We start from the raw sequence: 27,558 nt of genomic DNA, 5'->3' as shown, positions 1-27,558 counted from the left end.
TTTGGCATGCAGCATTCACATGCAATCCTGTGGCTGGCGGCCATGTTGGATTGGGGCTTTTTTTTTTTTCTCTTCAGTTTTTCGAGAACATTTGGAAACTGGGATGGTATTGAAAGAGTCAACCCAGATGTAAGCTAACTCTTTTAGCATTCACCCATATGGCCCCCATGTGTTATCTAGCCAACCCTGTGAATGAACGAGGCCCTTGCCAGCATATTTGGCTTGCGCTGTGCTTTTTAATTTTCTAGCGATTAAACTAGCAACTGGCCTGAAAGAAGTTGGTTCTCTAAACAAAGAAGAGAATCGTCCCCGGTGGAAGTCTATGAGAAATTTCAGCATTCAAGGAAGGCAAAATATCTATTTTCTCCTGGTCTTATTAAGTCACCACACATCCTGTAATTCTGCTTCTTTTCGCCATGAAAGCTGCGCAGATGTGACAAATCTGGTCTTGCCCAAAAACCTACAAGACAAAGGTTTTACGGTTGATCAGTTCTCTACCCTGTGGCTCCCGAACGCACAAATTAGACTGTTTCGCACTTTCTTTTTTTTCTGTTGGCTGCAATAGCTTTGAAAACACAGCTAAAACCCGCTCCATCTTCGATCCAATAATTAGCGGTGCCAAGCGAACTGCGAATGGACGCCTCAACTGATTCATCGCGGCCGCTTTAAACTAACATGCATAAAACTGGAAGCATTGCCACCGCTTGTCAATTTATGCAGATCCGACAAACTGAGAAACATCCCATTTGTCTTTTATATGTATGCGCCTTTCAAATTATACAGTGTGCAATTTAATAGTTTTAGACAAAAGACTGGTAATATTTTTGGTAATGGATGTATCATAGTAACATACAACAGCGGAAAAAAAACAAAACAATTAAATCCAGCATTTCTATTCTATATTATACATGATACAGAGAATGTTGCCACTGTTTGTCAGTTTATGCAGATCTGGCAGGCTGAGAAACATCACATTTATTTAATAATTATTACTCTTCCAAATTATAGATTGTGCACCTAAAATTTTTTCAAACAAAAAAGTGTGATTTAATATTTTTTGATGATGGATTAGATGGCATAAATCCAGCATTTCCAGGTAACTTATCTAATAGAAAGACCTAAAATTTACTTGGAAGCAACAGGGTTTTTTTTGGTTTGTTTTTAATACATTGACAAAAAACAAACATAAGTTTTATGTAAACTATCGTTTAATTGTTTGGGGGCCATTTAAGATTTTTTACAAATTTCCAAAATAAAATAAAAACAATAATATATAAAAATAATAATAATAATATTATTATTATAAAACATTACTGTAATTTATATATTACAGTAATATTTTATAATAATAATAATAATAATGTATATAATAATAATATTATTATTATTATTATTATTATTATTATACAAGGCATTTCACAATTGCTCTTATTGGTTTTGAAATATGGGATTTTTTTTTTCATGGGCAATTTGAGTTAATTCCATTTTATGAAGGACAGGTTCCATCTTATTTTTTACATGCCTCATGACACACAATCCATGAAATAAAATGTACACTGGATTAATTTCAGGTTACAGAATGTTCTTCCTCACACATCCCACTTCCCTGATCGTACAGCATTTCCACATCCTCTTCTTGTTCTCAACTGTGTGTGTTTGTCAGATTTAGCTGTGAGAGCTTTTGTCTGAACTAACCCTTGTGATTTGCAGACTTTGAGATTGTTATCTGAGCCGAGGCATACATGCCCTCCGGGCTGTTACTTTTTGGCCACTGTGCATTTTTTTTTTTTTTTTTTTTTTTCATTGGGAATGGGGAAAGCCATGTAACAATGGTGGTCTTTTAATGGAAGTTGGCTCTGAAGATGTGGTCTTAGTCATTGAAAGAAGCCAAGGTTGTGAGTCACCCAAGTCTGGCACATTTCAACTTGCTGCTTTGTTGCCACCTGGACATTGACTGTTCTGCAGCGTTTCACTTTTGATTTTTATAGCGACTGCATTCTTTGCCCCAAGTTTGATGTTGTTGGCAGGTCCAATACGAGGTTTACCATACTTTTGGGAGTGGTCGAGCGAAGGTTTGAAAGCTTTCAGTGTTCCAGAGGTCGACATTAGTGGGGCGGTGCGGAAAACCGTTGGAGGTGCGAGTTCACGGCCTGGTCTGTGAAGAAAGTGCCGTCGGACAGCTGTGCCCGAAACGGGTCGTCTTTACCCAGCTCTGTGTCTGTGATGAGTGAGGACAGAAGTCAGATGTCAGCCTTTGATGAAAAAGCATGAGAGAGAGAGAGAGAAAGTCCCTTGTGTGGTGATGAGAAGGCCTAGTCTCTTCTTAATGTCCACTCTGCCTCGGCCCCATGAATGGCAGAATAACTGATGGCCTTTGTGTCTCTCTTTTCTATTTTTTTTGTACTTTTTATATGTAAAAAAAAGACCCTCTTACACTAGCATTCTGTATTTTTTTTTTTTTTTTTTTATCTACTTTTTATTTATTATTTTTCAAAAAAGTTTGCTGCGTGTACTAATGAGACTTGTCAAATAAATGCTCTTTTGTTTTGCGGTTTTGATTTGCTTCTGTTTTAAGTCAGTCTGGATAAAAGTGTCTGCAAAATGGCTAAATGTAATATAAACGTCAAACTTAATTTGTTAAATCCGATATGTAAAACATTTTCCGAGCCATGTCTCTCTGTAAGGTCAATAAAACTTAAAAAAAATGAACGTTTTAAAGGTTTTACCTTTAAACAAGAGCTTGTTTTGACACTTAAAAAATAAATGGCATCTATCTACCACCTTACCATCCCACCAACCTTTAAAACTGCTTTTCTAGTGAGAAACAAATGTTATGAAATTCTTTTCAATTTCAATTTAATGTTTATTCTTCCTCATTCAAATCGGAATTGCAATTTATTTACATCTCATTCACTACCTATTTTCACGGACTGCACTGGAATTCAAAAGGCATTCTCAGTTAAATTCTGCATGTCTCTAAACCCTGGAAAAGAGTGCGAGTCTCTCATGATAAACCGGTTAATATCACTGAGGGCAGCGGAAACCCAGAGGTTTCCTTCCATGCTCTGCTGCCAGGAGACTCCACAGTGCTATAAAAAGAGTCTGGGAGTTTTTGGTCTGTAGGTGCAAGGAACAAACTCTCAGAGACGGGCTGGGTTTAATACACGAATCGCAATCGCCAACGAGATCTTTTGGTTTCGGCGATCCGAGCGGCAGAGGAATCTGTAAACTGTGCCGCGTCTGCCGCGCTTCCTCTGCTCTCTTTCTAGCTCTTTCACGCCCCAGCCGTCGTCTGCGCTTTGCTGGAGTTCCTCTCCTAGGGAGTAAATCTGGCTCCCATTGTGAAAGCAGGCGGAACCCCCCCCTCCTCCCTCCCGCTGCTGACTGCGAGCGGTGGCGAGGCCTTTGAAGCAGTCATTGTGCTGCTCTTTGATAGTGCCGCCCTGGCTTGCAGCTCAGGCTTTGCAGGAGCACGTCGTTCCCGGGCTCTCGTCCCAGCTCTCCTCAGATGTGGGCAGACCCCGCTCACGGTCTCCGCTGGAACACCAGCCTTCGCCCTTCTCCCGTCCCCTGCCCTCACCTGGAGCTTTTTTTTTTCTTCTTGTTTCGAGGGTGAACGCGGTTTTCTTCAGCCATTTGAAAATGCGAAGGGAGATTTCATGAGAAAAGACTCCACTACGGTCTGTTTGCAGCTCTACAGACGAAACTTCGTAGGAGTTTTTGCCCTCTTTAATGTTACCGTCTCTAAGCCAGAGGAAGTGCTGACTGAACGAAGTGGTTTGTTTAAATCAGATTTTTCACCCAGGTGTTGTTTTTATTACTCAGGCCGGGGTTTTTTTGAACCCATCCTCCTCCTAGCAGATCATTGGTTACAGAGCCTGTTGAATTTTTATGGACTCCCTGAAGGACGCTGCCAAACCCGACGTGAAGCCAAGTGCTACAACACAAGGTCACTGGTCCAAAGTCAGTCTGGTGTGAAAGTGGACCTTTTCAGCTGACTAGGCTTAACACAACCCAGATTTGGGCTCTTCGTCTGTATTTTCGTTTCCCAGCCAATGTTTTAGTCGTAAAGCTTTGAATCTTCTCCGGTTCCTCACGTACAGCTAAGCGTCTGTAGAAACAGCTGCTTTTACAAGATGCCTTTAAGCGTAGTTTTTTTCCAACTGCTTTTTCTTTTTGATTTTATATATATATACTTTCCAGCAAACCTCTAGATGTTTTAGATTCAAAACCCTCCACCACTACCTTTTATGCATTTTAACTAAACAGAATTGATTGAACATTTAATATATTACCCAATATTTCTTTTCAAGTTAATTTCTTTCCAGGCCGCTTATACATTTTAATTGGAAATTAGCCAGAAATTTCTTTGCATTTTTCATCTTGTACACGTTTTCAAACACAACCTCTCGACCTCGAGTGTTGTCACCTCGTGAACCCGGTTCCTGCACCTACATGTGGTTTTGAGCTGCGAACAGACCGCTCCGATCCTGCCGATAACGAAACTCACGGCAATCCTAAAACCGCTCGCTTTCTCCGGTTCCTCAGAACAATATTTTTTCTTCCTCTCCGAGCACTTCGCTCCACCGTCTCTGGTGAAGGAGGTGTGTCGGACCCAGCTGCAGGCTTTTTGATTCGCCTCAGGAGGTGAACGGGCCAACCGAGTGACACAGGGCCATGCCTGTTATCTTAACCTCCCGCACTTCAAAGCGCAGCCTCGCTACCGCCGAGCCCAAGAGAAGCGCTGAGAGCGGCTGGCCCTTGAATACAGAGGAGCGTTTCATTTCCTGCGAGCCGGGCCTCGGCATTCCACAGCGCAAGTGGGAAGTAGCTCTTGAATCCCTGCGTTTGTATGGGAGCGGGCTGTAAAGCGTGGCCCGACGGCACCGTCCTAACCTCTCCAAACACCCAGACGTGCCCCTCCCCTTCCTACAGGAGGCTGGCGGGGAAAGGCAGGAAAGCATGCCAGCGTTTTTCATCTGCGGCCGGGAAGGAAAGCGCTCTCCAGGAAGGGGGCGCAGGGCACAGGGAAGCTTTGAGTTCGTCGGATGAAAAGGCCGGGCAGGGGAGGTAAATAAAAGTGCGGTGGCTCTCTTTCTCTCTCCTGGTTCGGCACCGGGGTCAGCGCTCCCTGGAAAAGTAGTTGCCTTTCATCCACATGTGGTAAAGCCGTCCACGCGGGTGTACCGGTGTATTTATGTGTGAAAGTGGTCCAGGGTGGAGTTGTGGAGCAAAACTGACATGTCGCAGAAAAAGGTAGCGTTCGACCTCCGCTCCAGGGAGGAGCCCACTACTAGTCTTGCATTTTATCCATCTCTCTCTCTCTCTCTCTCTCTCTCACTTTCTCTCAAGCGCTTTATCCATCTGAGGTTTGCTCCTGTATTCCTGCTTCTCACTTTGATCAGGAATTCCATTTGATGCACTTCTGAAATAGCCCCATACAGCTTGTCGACCAAAATAGAGCCTGTTGCATTTAATATTTCACATCTCAAAAGGGATTCAGATTGGACAAACAGATTGAAATGGAAAACTTTGGGTTTCTGACAATACGATTCTGGATCAATGTTGAATGTGGGATTCTTTTATTTATTTATTTATTTTTTTCCTTAGAAAATTGCCTGCTGGGGACTTTTTGAGTGTGCCAATTTGTCCAACGTTTGCTCTAAATGTGCAATACACTAATTACAATGCAGGGTAAAAAAAAGTGGTCTCAACCGTTTTTTTAGTTCTGTCACAGTGTTCTTGAGAGACTCTGCGGTTATGAATTGCCATTTTGATTATTTTGATATTATTTTGATTTTCATTCGTATGTATGCAGAATACATTTTTAACCATGGTTTTAAAATTCTTAATAGAAAAATTGTCATTTACTCACTCGTTCCAAAACAAAACACATGCTGTTTTTGTCCAAATTAAGCAATTAAGGTCAGTGGGATTCAAAAAAGCGCTGACTTTTTAGTGTATAGACTTCAAAATATTTCTCCATAGTAAATGACAATATGCATTTTTGTGTGAATAATTATAATATTTAAAAATTCTCTTTTTAAATGTTAATTATTCCTTTTATGGTTTATATATATATATATATATATATATATATATATATATATATATATATATATATATATATATATGTATGTATGTATGTGTGTGTGTGTGTGTGTGTGTATGCATATTTAATATAAACCTCACCATGTTTTTGTTCTCCATTTGTGTTCTACAGGAGGAAAACGGACTTCTTTTTCCTCTTGCAAAGCAAAGACAGCAGCTACAGGCCCCCTTTTAGAGATGGAAGCCTGCTAGATTCCTCCACCTTTCACCCCTCCGTCACTTCTCGGCCCCCTGCAGAATCTCCAGAGGGTCCCGGTCCTTGAATCCGCTCCTCGGCTGCAGGCGCTGCTGTAGTGACGTTGAACTGAGAACAGACAATCACCAACACAGGCCCTCACGCAGACCCGTGAATACTCGTTTGAACGTTCCTTTTTGTTTTTCTGTCCTTAATTCACTCCCGAAGCCGAAGGCGTTGCACTGATTATGTTCCTCGACCGTTTGTAAAGCGCACATATGGCCACATGTAAACAAAACACACACACACACACACACTCGTTCCTACACCTGTTCCTAAGTTATTCTAAGTTATTTGGCACCTCTGTCTTCTGTGTGTTCACTATGTCACTCCCTCTTTTTTTGTGCCCCATAAAATGTAGCAACACAGGGGCCCTACACACCTCGTGGCGTTCTATCGCAACATTTTAGGGATCACGCGTTGCCCTGGAAACAATCTCCGAGTCTGTAGGTTGCGTTTTTCATTATGACACATTGGTGCGGAAAGGATCAATGTTTTGAATTCTCCTCAACATCCTGGGTTCAAGTTTATTTTGAATGTTTTTTTTTTTCATTTCTCGGTGTATATTTTAAGTGATTTTTTTTTGTTTTTAAATCATTATTTTATATAATGGCATACGAAAATAAGCTTGGAGACAGGAAAGCCATTGTTCTTGTTGAAGCGTCTTGCAGAAATAACATTTGAAAGTCTTCTTTTTGATAACTATTTGTAACGGATATCGACTTCTCAGTCTTGCGCAGATGTAAAATAATGCTCAATGTGTACTTTTTAAAAAGAGATGTCTGGATGTCACTTTTCTTGGTATTTTTGCAGGCTACATTAGGACAAAGGTGAAAGAGTAGGTACCCAGAGGCCTATATTTTATTGATCTAAATTGACAAATGAAGCAGATATATATCTATATATATTTACCCCAGCACTTGGCAGTCTTTCTTTTAATTGCAATGTACCTCTGTCCTCTGTCTCTCTGGTAGGTAATAGAGTGGTCTTTTACCATGTTTATTCCATGCAAACATTTCCACATTTTATTCTTTTTAATTGTTCTCTTTTAGCTTTTTCAGATGTCGTTTTTTTACATTCATTGTCATATTTTGAAGCATTAACTTGGCGTAGCATTTTGCTTCCAAGTGGTCACATTCGAACTGTTTCAACATGTCTTTTTTATGAAAATAAATAGGCATCTTTGACTGAAAACGGGCTGATTGTTATTATACACGATTAAACGTTTCCTCCGTGTAAGCAAGAGTGCGTTTCTAGCGCTGGAAACGATGGGATATATCCCGTGCATCTCGAGGGAAACTTCAAACGGCTTATTGAAATGAACGAGAAATAAAACGCAGCCGGCTACTGCGCCTCAGCGTTCGTTTTAATGCGCGTTTGAATATTCATGCGGCATTAAGCGCATGCTAATAAGGGAAACGGTTTGCAATGAAGCTAAAAAGATTAAACGGCCATTCACTTTTCTCTTTGCAAGTGCTAGATATCGTCCAAAAGCGCGATTGAATGAATGATTGAAGCGCGACTGTGTGTATCGAGCTCTGTCGATGTTTGTGGTGCCACACCGCCACCTCACGCGCCAAAACGCCGCCGTCGTGCGTTTTCTGTTACTGATATTTTGCAATAAATTCCTAAACCAAGCTTAAACATGAAGACCGTGTGATACCGAGGCCGGTTTACGAAGAGCTAAAAGGTGCTTAACTGTACCGACGTATAATTACTAACAGCCTTCGTCCTGTTTCCTTTCCGTGTCTGTTGTGCTCGTGTTTGGCTTTATGTTAGGCTCGTCTGTTTCAACAAATGTGTAACAATAGGGTTTAAGTGGACAGATGTGTGTGATTGGGCGCCCTCTACCGGAAGAGGACGACATCCAAACCTTACTACGACTCCCGCGCTGTCCTGGTTGGTTGGTTAATAGATTAATTAGATCAATTAACGCCTACGGCATCGGCGTACCAAACCATCTGAATGGAAATTAGCAGAGGCATGTCACGTGCGCGTTTTAATTAACAATGCACTCATTCAAGGACTGCATGATGCGTGCTACGGAAGTTACAGTCCTAAAAGGGCGTTCATATAAGGTAAGTGTGATTTGACGTTATAATTAACTTAATTATCCTACAGACCCGGTAGAAAATCTACACTATTTGATTATTTGGGCTATAGAATGCACTAAAATATTAGGGTTACAGGATACACTGTATTATTATTGTTGCAATATTCTAATAATAATAATCTCAAAGCAATATAATATGCACGTGTCTTTTAAATGATTTAAACTTTACCATGATTGACGTATACGCCTTTGTATTTATATATTTTATAGAATGTAGTATTTCTTATCCCAGTGCTCCAATTACTGTTTGGTCTCAGCACATTTTGTAAAATATGTCTATTGATTTAAAATAGAACATTAAATTAGCTTTCATCCAAGTTTAAATGTCTAAAAAAAAAGTGGACTACCAGTAAAATCTATAAATACAAATACATTAGCATCCTTTCATTCCTAATGACTGTTTTACACCACATGCTACACTAAGTGAAGCTAATGTTATTATTTTCTAAACCATAGCGAATAAACTGAAAATGTGTGAGATGTTGGTAATAAATTTTGGTTTGACTGATTTGTAAACAAAACACTTGGGATGCGATTAATAATTTTGGCATTAATATTTTGAATATTAATAATTTATTGATTTATAGATATATATATATATATATATATATATATATATATGTATGTATGTATATATATATGTGTTAGGAAGTTGTGTGACTTTGTATATGTTTGGATGTTTTCTTTGTGAAATGAACAGACAGCACCGAGGCTTCCGTGTGTCATTTCCTGTGTGGTGATGTCATTTACTCGCTCCAGATGCTCAGACTCCGCGTCATTTCCTGCGGTCCGCTCTCTCTTCCGTGTGCATCAGTGAGTGTGATGGCCGTCTGCCAGAAACCTCAGAATAAACAACAACATGGGAAGAAAAAGTTTTTTTTTGATATGGAAAACCCTGAAGTGGGAAGCTCTCCGCTGTTCCCATGAAGTATTCACACGGACAGAGTTCCCGGGAAGGCTTCATCTTCCGGAGAGGGCGAGTTAAAAAGTGAAGCTATTGCGAGAAACGCTCGGAAAATTATTTGTTTGAGGAGCTCGCTTTATTTGATGTGTTTGGCACAATTAGAGAATGAATTCTCGTTTTGAGGTCATCGTGTGATCGCGGGTATTAAATCCGCTTCAGACGAAAATAAATAATAGTTTTCAATATTGTCGTTGATAAATTATCGACGCACTCGCGGCTTCCATAAAACCTGCGCGCAAACTCAAAGCTCCTGAAGCTGCGACGGATGGCACTGCATGCATATAAACATGTGCATTTATATTGGACATTGCAGACAGCTGAAAATATATTCATACATTCTTGAAAAGGCAGAGCTCTCACATGCGCCTTACCACACAATGAGAAGTCCGTGGACAACAAACCCGCATCAGTAAACTACATCTCTGAAGTCTGAAGGACTACGCGAAATATCCGAGCACCAAAAAAATGATTTGTCGCTGCTTTAATTATTAACACAACTTCAAGACGTAACACGATTAATGTAAATCAATGCATACAGTGGTTACAAAATGCCATTTTATTTTTATTTTGGTCTTTTCTATCTTGTGCGATGACATTAATAAACGTTTTAAGTGTCACGGAAGTGTTTTTTATTTGCTATTTTAGCAACTTTCCTGACAAGTTTGTATAAACGATGAAACAGCGACATCTAGTGATTGCATGTTACGTTAATAAATACGTATGATCGTCAGATCCGTATAAAACCTCACTTAAAGACTTATATATATATATATATATATATAATAAGCATCAGCATCAGTTTCCTGCTAATATTTAATTTCATCCGACAATGATTTCAGTGACTACAAAGCACACGAACAGATGTTTTCAAACCATTTAATTCCACAGAAACTCAGAATTGTATTGAAGTTTTTAACCAAATCACAGCAAGGCACTAGATGCAACGGTCAGTATAGCCTTTTAACCTTTTATGCCCTGACCGATTGCGTGAGGTCCAACATTTCGTCCAGGTGGTGCATCTGATCGCTCTACCCGTGAAGCAATTATAAAATCCACAATCAAGCAGCCTTTTCGGGATGAGCGGCTCATTTCGTTGACAAAGCGAAAATGTGATTTATTCTTCACTTGTGTTTGTAGAATCCCTCGCCGGTTTTCCTGCCCAATTTGCCCTCTGCGACCAGCTTGTTGAGCAGGGGACTGGAAGCGAACAGGGGTTCTCGGGGTCCTTCTCGTGCCAACCTCGCAAACCCATGATTAGTGCGGACGCAATACCTGCCTGCGTCACAACCTCGCGCGCGCTCGAGCGCTCACCGTCAATAATAAACTTGGAAGTGTCCAATCCAACGTAGTCCAAGAGCTCAAGCGGACCCATAGGATAACCGGCCCCAAGCTTCATGGCCACATCTATGTCTTCCTTAGAACCGTGACCTGGAAAATACACGCACAGCGAGATGAAACGAGGAAATCTGAGCCGTGCGTGTTATGCGTGTTCGTGAAGCTGGGCGTGCCTCTCTCGTGTAAGCTGAGCATATAAAGGGACCAGCAGGCGATCACTATAAAACCGGAGTGTCCTGAGGATTGATGTTAGCAGAAGCAACAGCGATTCCAGCATTAGCGATCGCTAATAATAACTATAACTATAGTTTGTTATTATTGTGAAGAGTGAAGTTTGAAGACAAACCTCGACAAAGCTCCCGGATTCTAGCGTAGTATTTTAACGTTAATATCTTTCTAGCATGATTCAGCTCTTCACTGACATCCTAAAAAGCATTTTCTATACGTTTAATGTTTCTAACATGTTTAAAGGAATAGTTTGCCCAGAAATGTAAATCGGTCGTCATTTTTCCTCACCCAAACCTGCACGAATTTATTTATTATTGAATTATGCCGGGCGTTTTGGTCGCGCTGACTTCGTAGCAGGAAGAAAACATACTAGTCGATGGTTGAAGGTTTGTAACCGGGCGTTTGAGGTCAAGCGCAACCGGAAGAAAACATACTAGTTTCTTCTCAGAAACAATAAATTCATGCCTAGTTCATTTTTGGGTGAACTGCTCCTTCAGGTGCATTGTATGTTTACCATTGCGTGATTTCTGAATGTTTCCCTGTTTATCATGTTTCTAATGCTTTAGCATGTTGCTAACATGTATTAGAATAATGCTAGCATTTCCCAAGCCAGCTCAGGACGTTGCATGTTTTAAATCAGATTTATGCTGCCAACTTGCCTTAGATTATTTGTTATGCTCTCTCTAAACATTTTAGTGCGGTTTAACACATTTCTAGCAAGCTGTAACATCTTTATAACATGATTTTAGCTCGAATGTCGCAACACGTTTCTAGCACGTTTTAACACATTGCTAGCATTTAAATGCTAACACCATTGCATATTTCTATCTCTATTTTACTACATTTGCTAGCTTGCCTAGGCTAGCTGTCAACGAAGACGGATAGACAGACAGACACATAAAGAGAGATAATGAAGCCAAAATAACATACAAGATTAAAAAAAAAAAGCACATACTTTGCATGAGACCGGATGCTTCCCTAAAGCTTTGCTGAACTCGAGGAGAGCATCAAACGTCTGTTGGCTCGTTCCCGGAGCTTGAATCACCTGAGATCAGACAATCAGTCATGTCAGACAATCAAACTACGGCGTTTTAGATGTTAGTTTGATGCAACATCTTAAGAGAAACTGCCATCTGCATCAATCTGGATGCTTCAAGCGAACTCGGTCCAGACCTCCACCAGCTTCATCATTGGGACGGGGTTGAAAAAATGCAGGCCGCCAAAGCGATCTAATCTGGCCGTGGAGCTGGCGATGTCTGCGATGGGCAGCGAGGACGTGTTGCTGGCGAAGATGGTGCGTCTGAGAGAGAGAGAGAGAGGAGCAGGACGGGATGCATACGTTTCACGGATAAATACTAGATAGCGACATTGAACAGATTAAGCGGTAATAATTTCATATAATGAAAAGAGTTCAAATAACGTCTACGTATTTGTTCATTTAGTAGTATTTGCTACATAAATCCGATGAGAAAGCGGCTTTTTTGAGCCATCTAGTGGTTAAGAGAGAAAAACGAACCAAATTCGCCTTTAGCCCAACTGTACCTAATATCTTGTAAAATGCATTTTAACTGAGAAAAGATCAAATGTGTTTTTCTTACTCTGGGGCCACTTTGTCCAGAGCTCCAAACAAGTCTTGCTTGACTTTGAGGTTTTCCACAATAGCCTCCACCACAAGATCGGTGCCCTGAACTACAGGCCAAGCGGCGTCTGTGTTTATAGAGACGTTCTTCAGGACTTTCTGAACGAAGCGCCTCTCCATCCTAGACAGCGTGAGCCACAGTTAATGAACAACCGAACACGATTAGCCGATAAATCTTTGAGATGTAGCCGTCAGACTAACCTCAGGTTTTTCTCGTACTTCTTCTTCGCCACTCTTCTCAGACTAGACTCGATACCCTTCGCGGATTTCTTCAGTATGTCCTCAGAGGTGTCCACCAGCACCACTGAATGTCCTGTGGATGCGGCCACCTAAAAATAACACGCATGTGTAAATATAAAGTGCAATACAGTTTAATAACAAGCATTCGATGCGCGTTTACCAACCTTCGCGTGTTTTCAAACCCGTGATGCACCAGTGGAGGCCAAAATTGCTAGAAGCGCTTGTTTTCAGTTATAGATACCCATGAAACAAACTGTTTCTCGCGGTCGAAGAAGCGTGGGATAACATTAACGTTGAAGTTGTCAAGAAATACGCCCGACACTATCGTGTGCCGCTGTAACTGCTGCAAAAGGTGGACATGCCAAATATTAAAGTTAAAAGTGAATAAAAACAGTACGACTTCCGTTTGTGGGGAAACATCTGCATGTTTCATGGACATTATGAACTGAAATCATGTTTTGAAAGGCAAAAAAGGGTCAGTATTTCCAGAACACTTTCTTCTGTTTAGCCTATACAGTGAAAGTCAATGGGTACATTTATTATTAAAAATTAATATATACTCTTATATTCCACAAAAAGTAACTCAGATTTAAACCACAAGTGTAAGCAAACAATGACTGAATTTTCATTTTTAAATATTACTTACTTAAGTAAGTTACTTTACTCACTATTTAATATGCATTCATTCAACATTACATTCAATAAGTGTTTTATATAAACAGGAGTGTTTATATAAACTCTGTGTGTGTTTGCAGGGTAAATGGGTGAAAGGTCACCCCCTCGACCTAAAGTTACAAGACAGCAGCAACGTAAGGTGAAGTTTGCAATAAATTGGCCGAGATTTATTCACACACCGTCGTCGCCGCAACACAAATAACTGTACGCGACATGAAACTTAAAGATTTTTAACAGCTGTGAAGGTGGCTCTTAGCTCGTAGCCCGGCCAGCAAAACACGAGCTCCTTGCAGAAACGTTTGCTTTATTTTCCCTTTACCTGTGCGATGCCGGCCCCCATCAGCCCGCCCCTGATGACAGTGACATGTTTGACTGCGGCACGTAGAGCTGCAGAAGATGAGAGCTCCTGATGAACTGGCGCGCGACGAAAGCCATGGCGGCGAGAGACGACACCGCTGCGCGTGCACGAGAAGTTACTGGTGTAGTCACGTGGTTTCTCTCCTCGCGACGACCTTTTCAGACCGTAGACTATTAATATTGTTTTAACAGCTATATATATATATATATATATATATATATATATATATATATATATATATATATATATATATCGTCTGCGTTTAGTGTTCTTGAAAAGGTGTGTTTTCATTATATTATTATTATTATTATTATTATTAAGAAATTCTTTTCTATGCAAAACTGCACTTTAAACGTTAATGATAATTTCCTTAGATAAAAATAAATACTTTCCAATCATTTTACAACCGCGTATAATTGCTGTTCGTTTCTTTTTAAAAAAAAAAAAAAAAAAAAAAATTTTATTCATTGTTACTGTAATACATTGTGCAAGGCTAAAAATCTTAATTTTTTGTTCATTTCCCTAAACTCAGATGGTAAAATATTCAAAAGAAACTCAAACTACTTTAACAGATTACACATTTTCTAAAATGACCAGTTCTACAAGAACAAACCGGGAACTTTCTTCAGTAGTTAATTGATTAGAGTAAAAATAAGTGATTAGCAACTAGGGATCGTGACACATGATGTGTGAAGAAAGCAAAGACAAATCAAGTTCAATATCGCTTTCCAGCTAAATATTTTATTGTGCAACATTTCCAGTCAAGCAGTATTTTTTTGTCAAATAATACAAAAGTGTGAAAATAGCATGTATAGGACATGACATTCTAGCTATGAAATTAGCCTCGGCAAGACTGGCCATTTTATTCCAAAAATACTTTTTTTACAATTTTCATTTTCACCACAAGCGTGTTACATGATACAATTTAGTAGATGAATTGAAATCAGCGAGAGTTAAGTGCTTTTCATCCTAGTATTTCATAGGATACAATTTCAGGTCCATTTTTAAAAACACTTTCAAGTTTTTATGATAGCACTAAACCATAAGTGTTTTCTGCAATAATTTTTAAAGTATGCATAATAATAATAACAATAACTGTCTCGTAGTACAGTACAGTAACCAAGTAATCACTTTGATAGAAACAAAGCGGTGCAGTAATTGGATTCTGAAATTTTTCATTTTAAATAAAATGTAACAATAAAACTGAACTAAATGGACAGAATACTTAAACATGTGTTCTTATGTATTGAAATTGTTCAGGAGCGCTTCACATAAAATAATCTCAAAACAATTCAGTTTTTTTTGGATTATGAAACTAATATTTTAAAATAAACGTAATTAAAATTGAAATATGCGGACATAATGTTCTTGAAAGTGTTAAAAATATTACATAAAATTGGTGCTGCCAAACAACTAATTGCATGCAAAATAAAATGAATGGGCAGTGTGTGTATTTTTATTATGTATATATAAACACACACATGCATGTATAAATGTAAGAAAAATTGAAAGTTTGTTTGTGTGTGTGTGTATATATATATATATATATATATATATATATATATATATACATATATATATATATATATACATTTAATATACTATTTGGATGCAATTAATGGTTTGCCAGCACTAAATAGAATAATCTCAGACCGTTTGCTTGATCATGCAACCACAAAGGCCCTTACTTCATTTATGGTCCAAGCGACAATTCTTCTTAATGGACAAGCCGTGCAATTTGTTTCCCAGTGATGATCGTTTGAGGAATGCGTGCGTCTGTTCAGCGTGCTTTCACACAGACGGTAAATGGGCACGGAGCCAGAGTCAGGCCAAAGCGTCCGTGCATGGATGGAGCAGATTTACCTCGGAAGCCTGAAAGTGAAGGCTTGCATCAGGCTGGTAAACATCAGAAACAGCTCCATCTTAGCCAGCTGTTCTCCCATGCACACCCCTGCGACCTGCCAATACACAAAACATCATTTAAACGAAGTTCTCGTTGCCAGTAATACGAATCCCAAACCTGTTAAATTACTGGATTTATAAACATACCTATTCCAAATGGAATAAAGCAATCTTTCCTGAGAAGTTTTCCCTGTTCATCCAGAAATCGGCCTGGATTAAAGTCATCAGGATTTTCCCACACAGTGGGATCCCTGTGTACTGACCAGAGGTTCGGGATGATAACCGCTCCTTTAGGAATAGTGTATCCTCGGAACTCTAAGAAGAGATGAAATATAGCTGGAATATTCAGTTTGTGTTTTTTAATGTGCTCCATCAGCGTATACATACAGTGAAAATATATGCACACCCTTTGTATTTAATATAAAAAAAAAAAAATGATTCGGGGTAAAGTCTGACTGTTATCTACTTCGTAGCGCCAATATGTGGGTTATGGTAAAGTTCAAGTTGACCTGGTTCCGTTTTATTCATTAATAATTTACTTTAGACAAACATTTAACAATAACAAAGCAAAATAAAAAGTTGAATACGGTTTAAAAATACATTCTCAGGAAAGGAAACATTTAACGTAAAAACTATTCAGGCCAATTGCATCCCAAAATAACGAAAATCTACATGTATATGTTTAAAATGTATATTTATAGCACTGCATTTATATTATATATTTATTATACGAACAGCATTTTGGGCTACGGCAGAATACAATAATTTAGAATAGAAAAGCAAAAGAGAATGACACGTAATCAAACGGGAGCGGAATGGAATCATTTAGAATTTAACAAAATAGAACACTAGAAGAGCTGACACATTAAAACAAGGTATAATAGAATAGAATTTAAAAAAATTATGCGTACATATAAAATATATTTATAGTAGGGGTGCACCGGTTGACTGTCCATAAATCAGTATGCTTACATGCAGGATGAAATAACATTTTCTAGAGATAGTCGTTTTTCAGAAATACAGTAGATATAAAAAAACCCACGCTTTTAAGCCTGCATTACGTGCTCATGTCTATTCGGCCTTTAAAGCCTTTTAGAAAATCTGCCATTTATGATAATGTGGCATAAAACCCATCCCACAGAACAATCATCTGAAAGTGTGTATTTTTTTATTAAAAATATATGACATACATGACAAAAAAATTAAAGCACCACTATATGAACTAGTTATATGGTGGTAATGAAACTATTTAAGTAATGCATTTCCACAGTCATTGCATTAGAATATTATTATTATTATCTGGTGATCCTAAAAAATAGGCTTAATTTTCTTTCAGCAAAATTGCTTCTTGCCTTTTTTTGTGAAGAAATAGGAAAGTGTTTGACAAGTTTAACAAGACTAAACAGGCATGAGGTAAACACGCATCAGACAACAAATCTCTGTCACTTCTCTAACTTGTCGGGCCAAAGGCCTTCACCTGTTGTCTCTGAGGCCATGTGGGGTATAGACAGAGGAACCACCACGGTCATCCTCAGCACCTCCATGATGGTGGCCTCTGTGAACGGCAAGCGGCCCTTATCAGTCAGAGACGGGGCCCTCTCGGATCCACCACTGCTTCAATCTCCTGCTGCACCTTCTCTGAGGGGTCGTCAAGCGCCAAACATCAGGTATATCCAGAAACCAAACCTTGTTTGTAGATTACGGCATTTTTACAAAGCGGTTAGTTCCATTCCCTGGATTCTGATTGGTCAGCGGCTTTGTTTTATACGCCGCGATAAACCTGCTGGTGCTCACGTCGCGTCTTTCATCTTTAATATTGACGCCCTTCCTGTCTGATAAAGCGTCTCTCAGCGGAGATATGTTGTGTGTGCGGCGTGATGAGGGAATATTACTATATCTACCAGTTTTCAGTTTCAGGCAAGATTATACACACCTCTATATTTCAATCAGTTTACAATGTAATGCTTGCAATCTCGCGCTATCAATCGGTTTCGAAACTAAAAAAAGACTGCATGCTGGAAAGAAAAGCAGATGTCTGTGCATGAGACAAATATCATAAAATAATGATGCAGTGGACGATGAGCAATTATTTAAGTTCTATATGTGTTGGGAACATTCTCTTCGCGCTTGCTGTCAGGGGACTACTTTTTTAGCGGAAGGACTGCATTTCATTCCATGTATTTTTCGCTTTTATATTCTTTCATTCATTCACGATTTCTTCACGGACGCAGCACAGCCTCTCGTGACCTCACTGCTTGCACAGAGCGCTGGAGCACGTACCTTGCACATCAGGATACAAGGACATGTAGAGAATGCTCCACAGCATGGTGTTCGTGGGTCGTATCCGTGCCTGCAATAAAGAGGTCTCCAATGATGTAAAAGAGATCGTCTTCTGAGAACAGGCTCTCTTCTGAGCTCTTCTGCTGGGCCAGCATCTCCACCAGATACATGTCTATGAAATCCCTGGGATTCTCCGGATCCAGCGTGGCCCTGTGCCTGGCGATGATCTTCTTGAGGAAGGCTGTGATGTCGATCTCGCGCGCCGCAGCTTTTGAAAACGCCGCAGGGCAGGTAGTAGAGCCAGGGAAAGACGTTGACCAGCAGAATGGACGTGTTGGCGCTAATCTCCAGGCCGTGAGACATGAGATCCAGCATGGTGCGGAACTCCTGGTCTTGGTGATGGAAACGCTGGCCCAGACTCATGGAGGAGATGGCGTTTGAGACGACGGCGTTGCTGATGAGGGGAGTCAGATCGATACCAGAAGGCCCCCGCGTTTCGATGAGGCTCTGCACAGTTCTGTTTTAATCATGGTCAGGCCTTCGTGGACGCACGGCTCCAGACTCAGCTTGCGAAGCCGGCTCGCGCAGAGTGCTGTGACAGAACTTACGGGTTTGTGCGCCACAGCGGGCCGTAGGGGCGAACACGATCCCCTGTCGACGTGACATCGGGTTCAAGCGCATAAAGTTTCGCTTTTAGATTTTGAAATGTTACAATCTAATGCTCTTTTTGTAAGAACACTTTGGATTTCTGAAACCAAGCTCAGATATTCTATTCTTTCTGTTCAATTCTATTCTGACCTTTATTGTTTTATTATGTTTTTCATTTCTTTATTATCCTGTTCAGTTTTTTATTCTGTTCTGCAGCATTATAGTATATTACACTATATTGTTCTAATCTTCTCCAGCGTACTCTACTGTTCTGTTCTGTTCTAGTCTGCATCTCTTCTACTGCTCCTTTCTATTCAATTCTATTAAACATACATTTTCAAAGTCTATTCCAGTCTGTCCGTTTTTCTCTTTTCTACACCTGTTCATTCCTAATGTATTCTATTCTTCTCCAGTCTATTAAACTGTGTTCTAATGTACTGCACCAGCATCCTCTGCTGTTATACTGTTCAATTCTAAATTATTCCATTCCATTCTACTCTAGGGCCATTTTACTCTACTTTAATCTATTCCTTTCCATTCTTTATTTCAGTCTGTTCTATTCTAAGTCAGTATTTTTCTACAGTTTTATTCCGTTCAGTACTACATTATTTATGTTCTATTCCGCTGCAGTCTTTTATATTCCGTTCCACTCTATCGTTTTTCTATTCTAATCTATTCTATTATGTCAGCAATACAATGTTCTAATGCTCTACTCTACATTATTTTATTCTGCTCCCGTCTATTATACTCTCTTCCGCTCCATAGCTTAATACTGTTCTATCTCCATATAATCACACCAGCCTGTTTACGTACAAGTCTATTCTTTCATATTTTGCTGCATTTATTTAGTTCTATTCTGTTTTATTCTATTCTAAGTCAGCGGCTTTGTTCTGCTCAGTTCTATTCATTCTCTTCTTCTCTCCAGTATTTCATACTCCGGTTATATCCTGCAATGTTTTACCCTTCTTTTCAATTCTGCATTCTGCTGTACTTTATTCTATTCTATTCCTACCGTGTCCAGCACTACGTATTTTTGTTCTGTTCTTTTTCTCCCTGAGCTCATCTACTATCATGGCAAGCTGCGATCATTAACTACGACTGCTTATCTTACCTTTTCTCTTGGTGATAATAGTCACGAGGGTATATGGGGTCTGTCAGAGAACACCTCCGGATGGTTTAGCATCGCGTCCCGGACAGTGTCGCATCCCGTCAGCACAACCATGAGCTGAGGCCCAACAAAATGCTGAATATGTTCCCGTAGAGTTTGGACATCTCCATCAGTCCAGCCTGAGGCGACAGCGGATTCGAGACCATCTTTTGAAAAACTCTTTGCGATTCTTCGCGAGTCGCCTTAAAATAAACGAAGGCACCAGGAAGCCGCCGAAGTTTCCCACGATGGGCCATGGCTTTGGACCCGGAGGGATGTTGGCGTACGTCCGATGCCACGCGTACTGCTGCAGCGCACAGTAAACGAGCACGAACGCAATCAAACCCACGACGTTTGCGGGCGAGAACGCGTACTGCCACAGCAAAGACAGAGAAGCGTCCATGACTCGCGCACTCATCGAATCCACTGACGCATAGTTCCTCCCGATCAATACTCGCTATCTGCTGATCAAACACATTTCTTCCTGTGTTGTCGGAGCCGCAGCATGGGTAGAGTGTTTTTGTGTTTTTCATTGGCTGAGAGGAACACGCTGGGAGTTGATTGGTGAATCAACCGATGACGAAGCCCGGTGGGTGGGCCAACAACCGATCCAATAAGAAGTTTCAGCTTATGGGCCTTTTCTGTAACTCCGTCGATTCATAACGGTGTCTTTTTAATGTTATTGAGGTACTATTATAATTTTAAGTAATATTTAACATTAATTCTAGCTATATTAATTTTGTATATGCACTAAAACTGAAATCATATGGGTGCAGCGTGTAAATTTCTTTTTCAGTTTTAGCTATTTTAGTGCAGTAAGGGAAACAATATGCCAATTTGGATAATTCACAGTAACTTAGTAATGTTTCTAAATATTTCTAATTTATAACTCAAATATCATTTTTAAAAGGTAATGTACTGCATGCATGATCTTAAGAATAAAGCAAGTAAATGAACAAACAAACATTTAAACCTATATTATTATGACAAATCTTCAGTGCAACTGCATTAACATTTTGATAAAGAAGTGTTTAAAAAAATATGCAACAAGAGGTACAGTGGTGTTATTGTAAACCATTTATTTCCATAAAACATCCTTATGTTTTTAAGACAGAATATAAAACTTAAATTAAACTGAAATAACAGCTGGCAGGAGTCATTAGAAAAAGAATGCATGCATTTGTAATATAAAATAGAGACATGAAATAAGAAACATGCAACTGACTGATAGATCTGTTCTGACAGAAAGTGAGAGATTCTAAAGATCCATCATTTAACACTTTAAGCTGGCCCTTCAAGTACTTATAAAAGTGTTTATTTAATGGTCACATTGACTGAATATAAATTAATGTAAAAATATCAACAATGACTTGTCAAATAATATTGAGTTTGAACTGTTTAGCCCAATGTTATTATAGATGTAATTAGCGACAACAGCTTGAACAGTCTTTGTTCTTTGCTACAGCCACAAGCGAAATACAAAACATTTCCACATGTTGGTCTAGGCGTCGCGTTGAGTTCATAACGTCACTCCTCCCGGCTGCTCTGCACCATAGAATATTTCTTACAGGGGTTCTTCAGACAGGCGGGCGGCCATGTGATTGGCCAGCAGAAAGAACAGGGCACTTGGGTCTGGACGTTCCTCTCGAAGAAGTTAAACACAGGGTTCCACCAGGTGTGAGTGAGGTAGTTGTTAGGAGAACACTTTAAAGTCTGGCGAAGCGGGACAATATGAATTAATATCATGAATTAATACTTTTATAAGAAAACGCATGCGTGGTCAGATGATTGAAAAAGCAAATTAAGCGATTCCATGGAAATCAGGGTTATCGGCGAGGACAGAAGCCCTGGAGCCATTTCAGGACACAGACAGAGACTGAAGAGGAGATCTCTGCTGTCAGGGATCGAACCTGTTGACATTTGCATCACCAGTCCAAAGTCTCAATGCTTTTAATCCCCATAAATATCCTTTGAGATATGACAGTTCTGATATCATTTACTTGTAACAGTATAAAGAAACATGATGTGTTTTGATAGTCTGAAAGGTTTTTTCCTGTTTAAAATATCTAGATTGGCTTAGATCGAACGTGCAGCACTTTACCACCATCAGGAGTCCTTTCTCAAACGCTTTGGCCTAATGGATTTGGATATTCTCAGTGTACTCTGAGTCATGTAAACACTCTCGGTAAAAGGTTTAGTGCCGTTTGGTGCCTTTGAGTTTAATGACACCCTGAATCTAAATCGCAAATTGAGCTTGAGAGCTTCCCTTTGGTTTCAGATGTGTGTATTTGTAGCTGTCTACATGAGGTTAGGAGGTCAAAAAGATTAACAATATGCAAAATGAAAATATTTCAAAATATGTAAACAAGAATGCATTTTAACATAAAAATGGATTTAGGCCCAGTGGAGTGTTGTTTTAGTGACTTTAGCTTAGGTTTTACAGCTTTGAGGTAATTTAGACTATCGTATTGAAGTTTTAGATAGTACATTTCCTTAGGGAATGTATACTTTTATTTAACAATGGTGCATCAGCTAAAAAGTGGCGCTAAATAATTTATAACGTGACAAAATTTCAAATAAGTGCTTTTGAACTTTCCATTCATCTTGAAAAAATTCTACAAAGCAAATGATATAGAAAAATTCTCAAGCAGAAGAACAATTATGTTGAAAATGTAGTTTTGCATCACAGGAAAGATAGAAAACTGTTATTCTAAATTATTTTCACTTTTCTTTACACGCAAAAAGTGTTCTCGTAGCTTCATAAAACTCTGATTGAACCATTGATGTCATATGGAATATTTTAACGATATCATTGCTAGCTTTTTGGGCCTTGAACATGGTAGTTGCATTGCTGTCTACAGGAGGGACAGAAGTCTCTTCAGGTTTGGAACGATATGATGGGTGAGTATATACTGACAGAATTAAAATTTTTAGGTGAACCATCCCTTTACTAAAAGCCTTATTTCAGCATTTTCTATATTGATATATGTACCTGCAGATTAGGGCTTTATAGTGTGATACTCAGTAGAACAGTCGGGTGGTGATGAACACGCCACCACCACATCCACACTGTAGTGTCTGGTGGCCACCAGGATACACACTGACCTCACAGCAGCCGTTAACCAGCACAGAAGATGAAACCACCAGAAAGAACGAGGAGAATCTAGAGAGAAACAGAGAATCAGTTATGGAATGGGTTGCTGTGTAAATATATTATGGAATAAACGGCCAGAAAGTGCCTCAAATGCGTTTTTTCTGAACGGGCTAAAAGCAGAATCCAAAATTGCTTATTGCGCCTATAAGTCTGTAATTAGCAGACCGTCGTTTTATTTTGAGCCTTAAAAAGTCTTAAAGTGACATACACCTTTGAGGAAGAGTGTATCGTGAGCGTGAGAATGACAGTGTGGCTGCTGTACAGGAAGTCGCCCGCACAGCAGATGAGATCCGGTGATTGATAATCCACCACCAGAGAGCAACTGCAGGACACGTTGAAGCTTTGCCTGGGAATCTCGTGGAGCTGGAAAGAAAATATGAGTGAGGATATTGGAATGTTGAGAAGATGAGAATGGTGACACGAATCTTCAGTGGAAATATCATGCCATGAGCCGATATTGTAAAGGCTTTTTAAAGCTGCAATATTTGTTTTTAGGATGGGAGAGGATATTACAGATTTGAAAGCCAAATGCTTTTGCTTATCTGATATTATCTAGCATAAGATCCTGAGGGGACTGGCGATTAAAGAGGGGAACAGCTGAAAGTATTTCTTTTTTACCTTTGGTGCACAGACCATGTGCGCAGCCAGGTACAGGCAGAGTGGTAGACGCATATGGTCACGCGATTCTATACATGTACAACGTGGCCTAAAATGAAGAAATATCGCCTACGCCACGATAGCCTCATATTAAAGAGAAGAAAAAATTTGGGGTCAGTATTGAACTTAGATGCTTAGGGTAGGTTGAGAAAGGAATGAGCATTATTATAATTCTTTATCTATGAGTAAAAGTTAGGGGAATAACTGTGGTAATAAATCACATGTTCTCTTACCATGAGAGTTTATTAGATATTAGATTTTGATAATAAGGAATTATGAGTAACAATTAGTTTCAATCTGCCAATTAAAGACTAAGATCAAGCGATTTTTATAAGTTAAATAGAACCTAAATGATAATTTGTTAAAAAATAAATAATGAAAAAATGGATAAACAACATTTTTGGAAGGCTACTGGTCATAGCCTTCAACTATAATTAACAGTATTTTTTATAAAAAATATCATAAAAGGGCTTGGTGATATTCATAGCCTTGTTTTCCTCAATGCAATATCTAATTTGAACTACCTGTTGCATTCACTCCTGCTTTATATCATCAACCCAGCCTTTTCGACTAGTGTAATCTAAACTGCAGGCTGATGGATAGGCCAACAGTGTCATCAGTATAATGTTGAAGTGATGCTTACTTGTATCTATGAAAAGAGAACAACTGGGAATGGACCATAGACACCTGCACCATTCTCGTTGACCTCAGTCACTGTAAACGCCCGCCGTACGCACGGTCTATATGAGTCAAAGAACTTATCCGGCAGCGGTGGGCTGCTTATCTCTAGCATGGCGGTACTCTCACCAGACCACTGTGATCATAACCGCGGGTCAAAACCAGGTTCAAAGTGGCATAAAACACAGCGATGACGTCTTCCACCATTCCAGTGGCAATGCGGTTGCCTTTCCTTCGCCGTACGTGCGAGATTTTGACATAGTCTCGATGCATCTGACCAGCGCTTCTCCTCGCCCGTTCGCCCGCTTCTTCTTCAGCAGCGTGGCTGTGACGGGCAGAGCGAGATGCAGGGCGGTGTCCATCTGCGCTTGTAGGGTCCTCTTGTTTCCTTGGTAGTCCGACGATGCCGCGCGGAGTACCCACAACTACCCACTGACTGACTTCCGGCAAGACGCTCTCCTGCCAGGCGCTGTACATGGTCATCTACTCTGCAGCGATAATGAAAGGCCTGCGTTTTCAGCTCTCATATGATGATGGCTGGAACCGTCTCTTAAAATACTGAAAGCAGAAGTACATTAAATAGAGTACATTATAGACATATATAATCATTAAAAAGTGTTGGCATTATCTAACGTGCTTAATAATAATCAATAGAGGTAGTGAATATCACGGTGGCATATCACGCCAGAATATTAAAAGCAAAGTGATATACATAATTTACATGGTTCTTAGATGAATTCATAACAGTGGTATAAAGAAATGCATATAACGTGTTATGCACGAATTTTAAATGAATACTTAACTCTTAAAATGTGAAGTAAAATCACAAAAATTTGTTTTTTCAGTAAAAAATTTTTTTCACATAAAATAATAACTGTTTTCAACCATTTATAAGAAACGCTTCTTGAGCAGCAAACAATTAGATTAGAATGACTTCTGATTTCAATGACTGATATAACACTGCTATCATACTTAGAATTCAGTTTCATGACAGCAAATCAACATTTTATGTGCAAAATAACAATAAAAACAGTATTTATCTACATTCACAATGAAAAAGCAGGCTGCGAAAAAGTGTTCGGCTTTATTATATAATAAATTAACTGGTTGGCTGTTTAGTTTCCCAATTTTATGAGACTTTTTAATATTCCTGCAAGTCTGAAGTTTTGCACTTAAATCTGTGCTTTCAGTGCGATCGAAAAACAAGCGTATCATTTAAAGCCAAAGATCACGACACAAGTGCAGTGACTGCCACTTAGAAAAGCCACACAGGAAGAAAAAAAAATAAAAAGCGATCATGTTAGGGTCTGAGTCAGCAGTGACTTCTCAGCAAGAAACGAGAGCATTTCAGGAACAGCCTGTTTTTCTGAAGAAGATCTCTCCTCCATCACACCCAAAGTGCATCCCCATTAAACATATTCTGCAGCGACATACAATATTTACAAACAATAGCGGGCTTAGCGAATAATGGCGTGCGGGAAGAAGAATGATGGATTGTCTTGGAATCCCTCAATGAGGCATCGATTCCTCAAATCAATTTAGGCTGAAATATAGTCGTTGAAATGAGTTCTTATTACAGATCTGCTCGAATGAACATTGGCTTTGCATAGCAGCTGCTTCACTGAGTGGCTGAGAGAAAAATATCATTATCTCTAATATCACAAACACCCCATTATGACTGTACAGCGTACTGATCAAAACAGACTCATTTTCCCAAACCTCGCTGTTGAAAAGCTTTAAAGTGATTTCTCCATTTCAAGTCACTTTGCCTGTTGTGTCGCGCAGCTCTGCCTCCTCCTCTGGCGATGCCTCTGAGCTTCTCTTCATCCTCCACGTTCAGTGGGCATGTTTCCCAAGTCTCCACCCTGCGCTCACAATGAGTGATGCTTGTGGTGGAGACCTGAGAAATCTCTTCCACATGCTCCAAGACAATGCGTGTTGATGAGCTTGGCTGGCTCGGCTCCGTGTGTCCCTAACACCTGCCTCCGTGCTATTTCCAGCCCTGACCTGCCTCAAGCCAAGCCTGTATTTTTCTCCAGAGGAGCAAGCGCTGCGGTCACAAACAAATTGAAGGCCAATGATAGTTTGAGGCCTGTTAGGCGTCCTCCAGCTCGTGTGGAGAGTTAAATTCAACATCAAAGGAAAGGACAGAGGAAAAAAAAAAAAGCGAAAGAGACCCGCCTCACACTTAAACAGATGAGAGAGAAAGGTTTATTGTTATCCCTTTCGGGCAGACTTGTCACTTATGTTTTGATCCTGCGTGCTTTACTGAATTTGTAGCATGCCGAACACTTGTCATCTGAAAAAAGCGCTAAATAAATAACGCAGTGCACATACTACAGTAATGTGTCACTTCTGAAAAATGTTGTGGGCGTTGGAATTAAAAACAAGTCTTTAGAAATGATGTTTTTAAGTTCACTCACTATAAAGTGACTCACTATAAGTGTGCCACTGTTTTGATGCTTATAATGTCATTTTAGTTTTCATATATTGTAATGTATTTATCTTGAAATAAAAACTGTAAGTTGATATGAATGAACAAACTAAACAGAGCTTTTGTTTCAATTTTGTCTGCTGATATCCAACAGGTTTGTGTATATTTAATATCCGGGAATTAGCAGACATATCACCTCTTTAAAATGTCCTTGCTGATATAATGAAAACCAACATGTTTGTGTGTATTGTGTGTATGTGTGTAACCATACGTTGTCTTTAGGGAGTAAATTATGAACTATATACACACACACCCTTTGAAGGTTTGCGGGATGCCCCTCCTTGGACTGGCTTAAACCACTGTGCCTCTCCAGAGTGAAATGATAGCTGTAATAGGAGAGATGATGGTTGCAATTGAATGATCTAAAGTTGAGACATTATATTAGAAGCAATTGTACCTTTGTAATCCTAAAGATTTTTAAAAGTATAGATGCATGATATTGGATTTTCTAGATATGATATTTTTCAAATCATTTTGTAAAATACTGATACACTAAATCTCTTGTATTTTGCGAAATCGTAAGCATTTTGCACTTCCGCTCTCATCTAAACTTAGAGAAAAGTTAGAGGCCGTCAAGGTCCACAATGGCGACAGATACGCCGTAAGCTGCGGCAGCAGCAGCAGAAGAAGAGAAAGAAGAAGAGCGATTCTCAGCGCTAAAGGCGCTAATACCGAGACGGAGTGATCCTGAATCCCATCG

The 27,558-nt window shown here is 39.6% G+C and overlaps 4 protein-coding genes and 1 long non-coding RNA gene across 6 annotated transcripts in view; 1 reads left to right on the top strand and 4 right to left on the bottom strand.

Moving 5' to 3' along the window:
• lef1 (lymphoid enhancer-binding factor 1) overlaps positions 1-7,556 on the top strand; it is a 38,735-nt gene extending 31,179 nt beyond the window's left edge. For both annotated transcript variants that reach the window (XM_043251003.1, XM_043251014.1), the window contains one exon: positions 6,224-7,556. In XM_043251003.1, the coding sequence (XP_043106938.1) occupies positions 6,224-6,303 (80 nt within the window). In that variant the 3' untranslated portion in view covers positions 6,304-7,556. The remainder of the gene's footprint in view (positions 1-6,223) is intronic.
• A 2,729-nt stretch (positions 7,557-10,285) lies between these two features.
• LOC122353617 lies at positions 10,286-10,853 on the bottom strand. Its single transcript, XR_006252038.1, has 2 exons — positions 10,735-10,853; positions 10,286-10,662 (listed from the first exon to the last, which is right to left on the bottom strand). It is a non-coding gene; the product is annotated as an uncharacterized LOC122353617 (long non-coding RNA).
• Positions 10,854-11,884: 1,031 nt separating this feature from the next.
• On the bottom strand, positions 11,885-14,007 carry hadh (hydroxyacyl-CoA dehydrogenase). The gene is given in 6 exon segments (XM_043251360.1): positions 11,885-12,031; positions 12,160-12,286; positions 12,585-12,746; positions 12,827-12,954; positions 13,860-13,942; positions 13,945-14,007. Coding segments are annotated over 6 exon segments (642 nt in total). The 5' UTR covers positions 13,976-14,007; the 3' UTR covers positions 11,885-11,920.
• Positions 14,008-15,821: 1,814 nt separating this feature from the next.
• Positions 15,822-20,390, bottom strand: LOC122348985 (cytochrome P450 2U1). The gene is given in 14 exon segments (XM_043244905.1): positions 15,822-15,856; positions 15,948-16,115; positions 17,278-17,409; positions 17,412-17,438; positions 18,081-18,135; positions 18,137-18,347; positions 18,349-18,590; positions 18,593-18,659; positions 18,661-18,689; positions 18,691-18,731; positions 19,840-19,866; positions 19,869-19,970; positions 19,973-20,051; positions 20,054-20,390. Coding segments are annotated over 14 exon segments (1,455 nt in total). The 5' UTR covers positions 20,294-20,390.
• Positions 20,391-21,350: 960 nt separating this feature from the next.
• Positions 21,351-24,847, bottom strand: sgms2a (sphingomyelin synthase 2a). Its single transcript, XM_043244899.1, is given in 13 exon segments — positions 21,351-21,630; positions 22,897-22,925; positions 22,928-23,038; positions 23,234-23,252; positions 23,255-23,302; positions 23,304-23,386; positions 23,389-23,392; positions 23,648-23,671; positions 23,673-23,732; positions 23,734-23,770; positions 24,330-24,385; positions 24,387-24,476; positions 24,479-24,847. Coding segments are annotated over 13 exon segments (1,158 nt in total). The 3' UTR covers positions 21,351-21,402.
• Between the last annotated feature and the right edge of the window lie 2,711 nt (positions 24,848-27,558).

Source organism: Puntigrus tetrazona, chromosome 1 (genome assembly GCF_018831695.1).
Source record: "Puntigrus tetrazona isolate hp1 chromosome 1, ASM1883169v1, whole genome shotgun sequence".
NCBI lineage: Eukaryota > Metazoa > Chordata > Actinopteri > Cypriniformes > Cyprinidae > Puntigrus > Puntigrus tetrazona.
The sequence above is the reverse complement of the archived record's forward strand: the minus strand, read 5'-3'. Positions and strand labels throughout refer to the sequence as shown.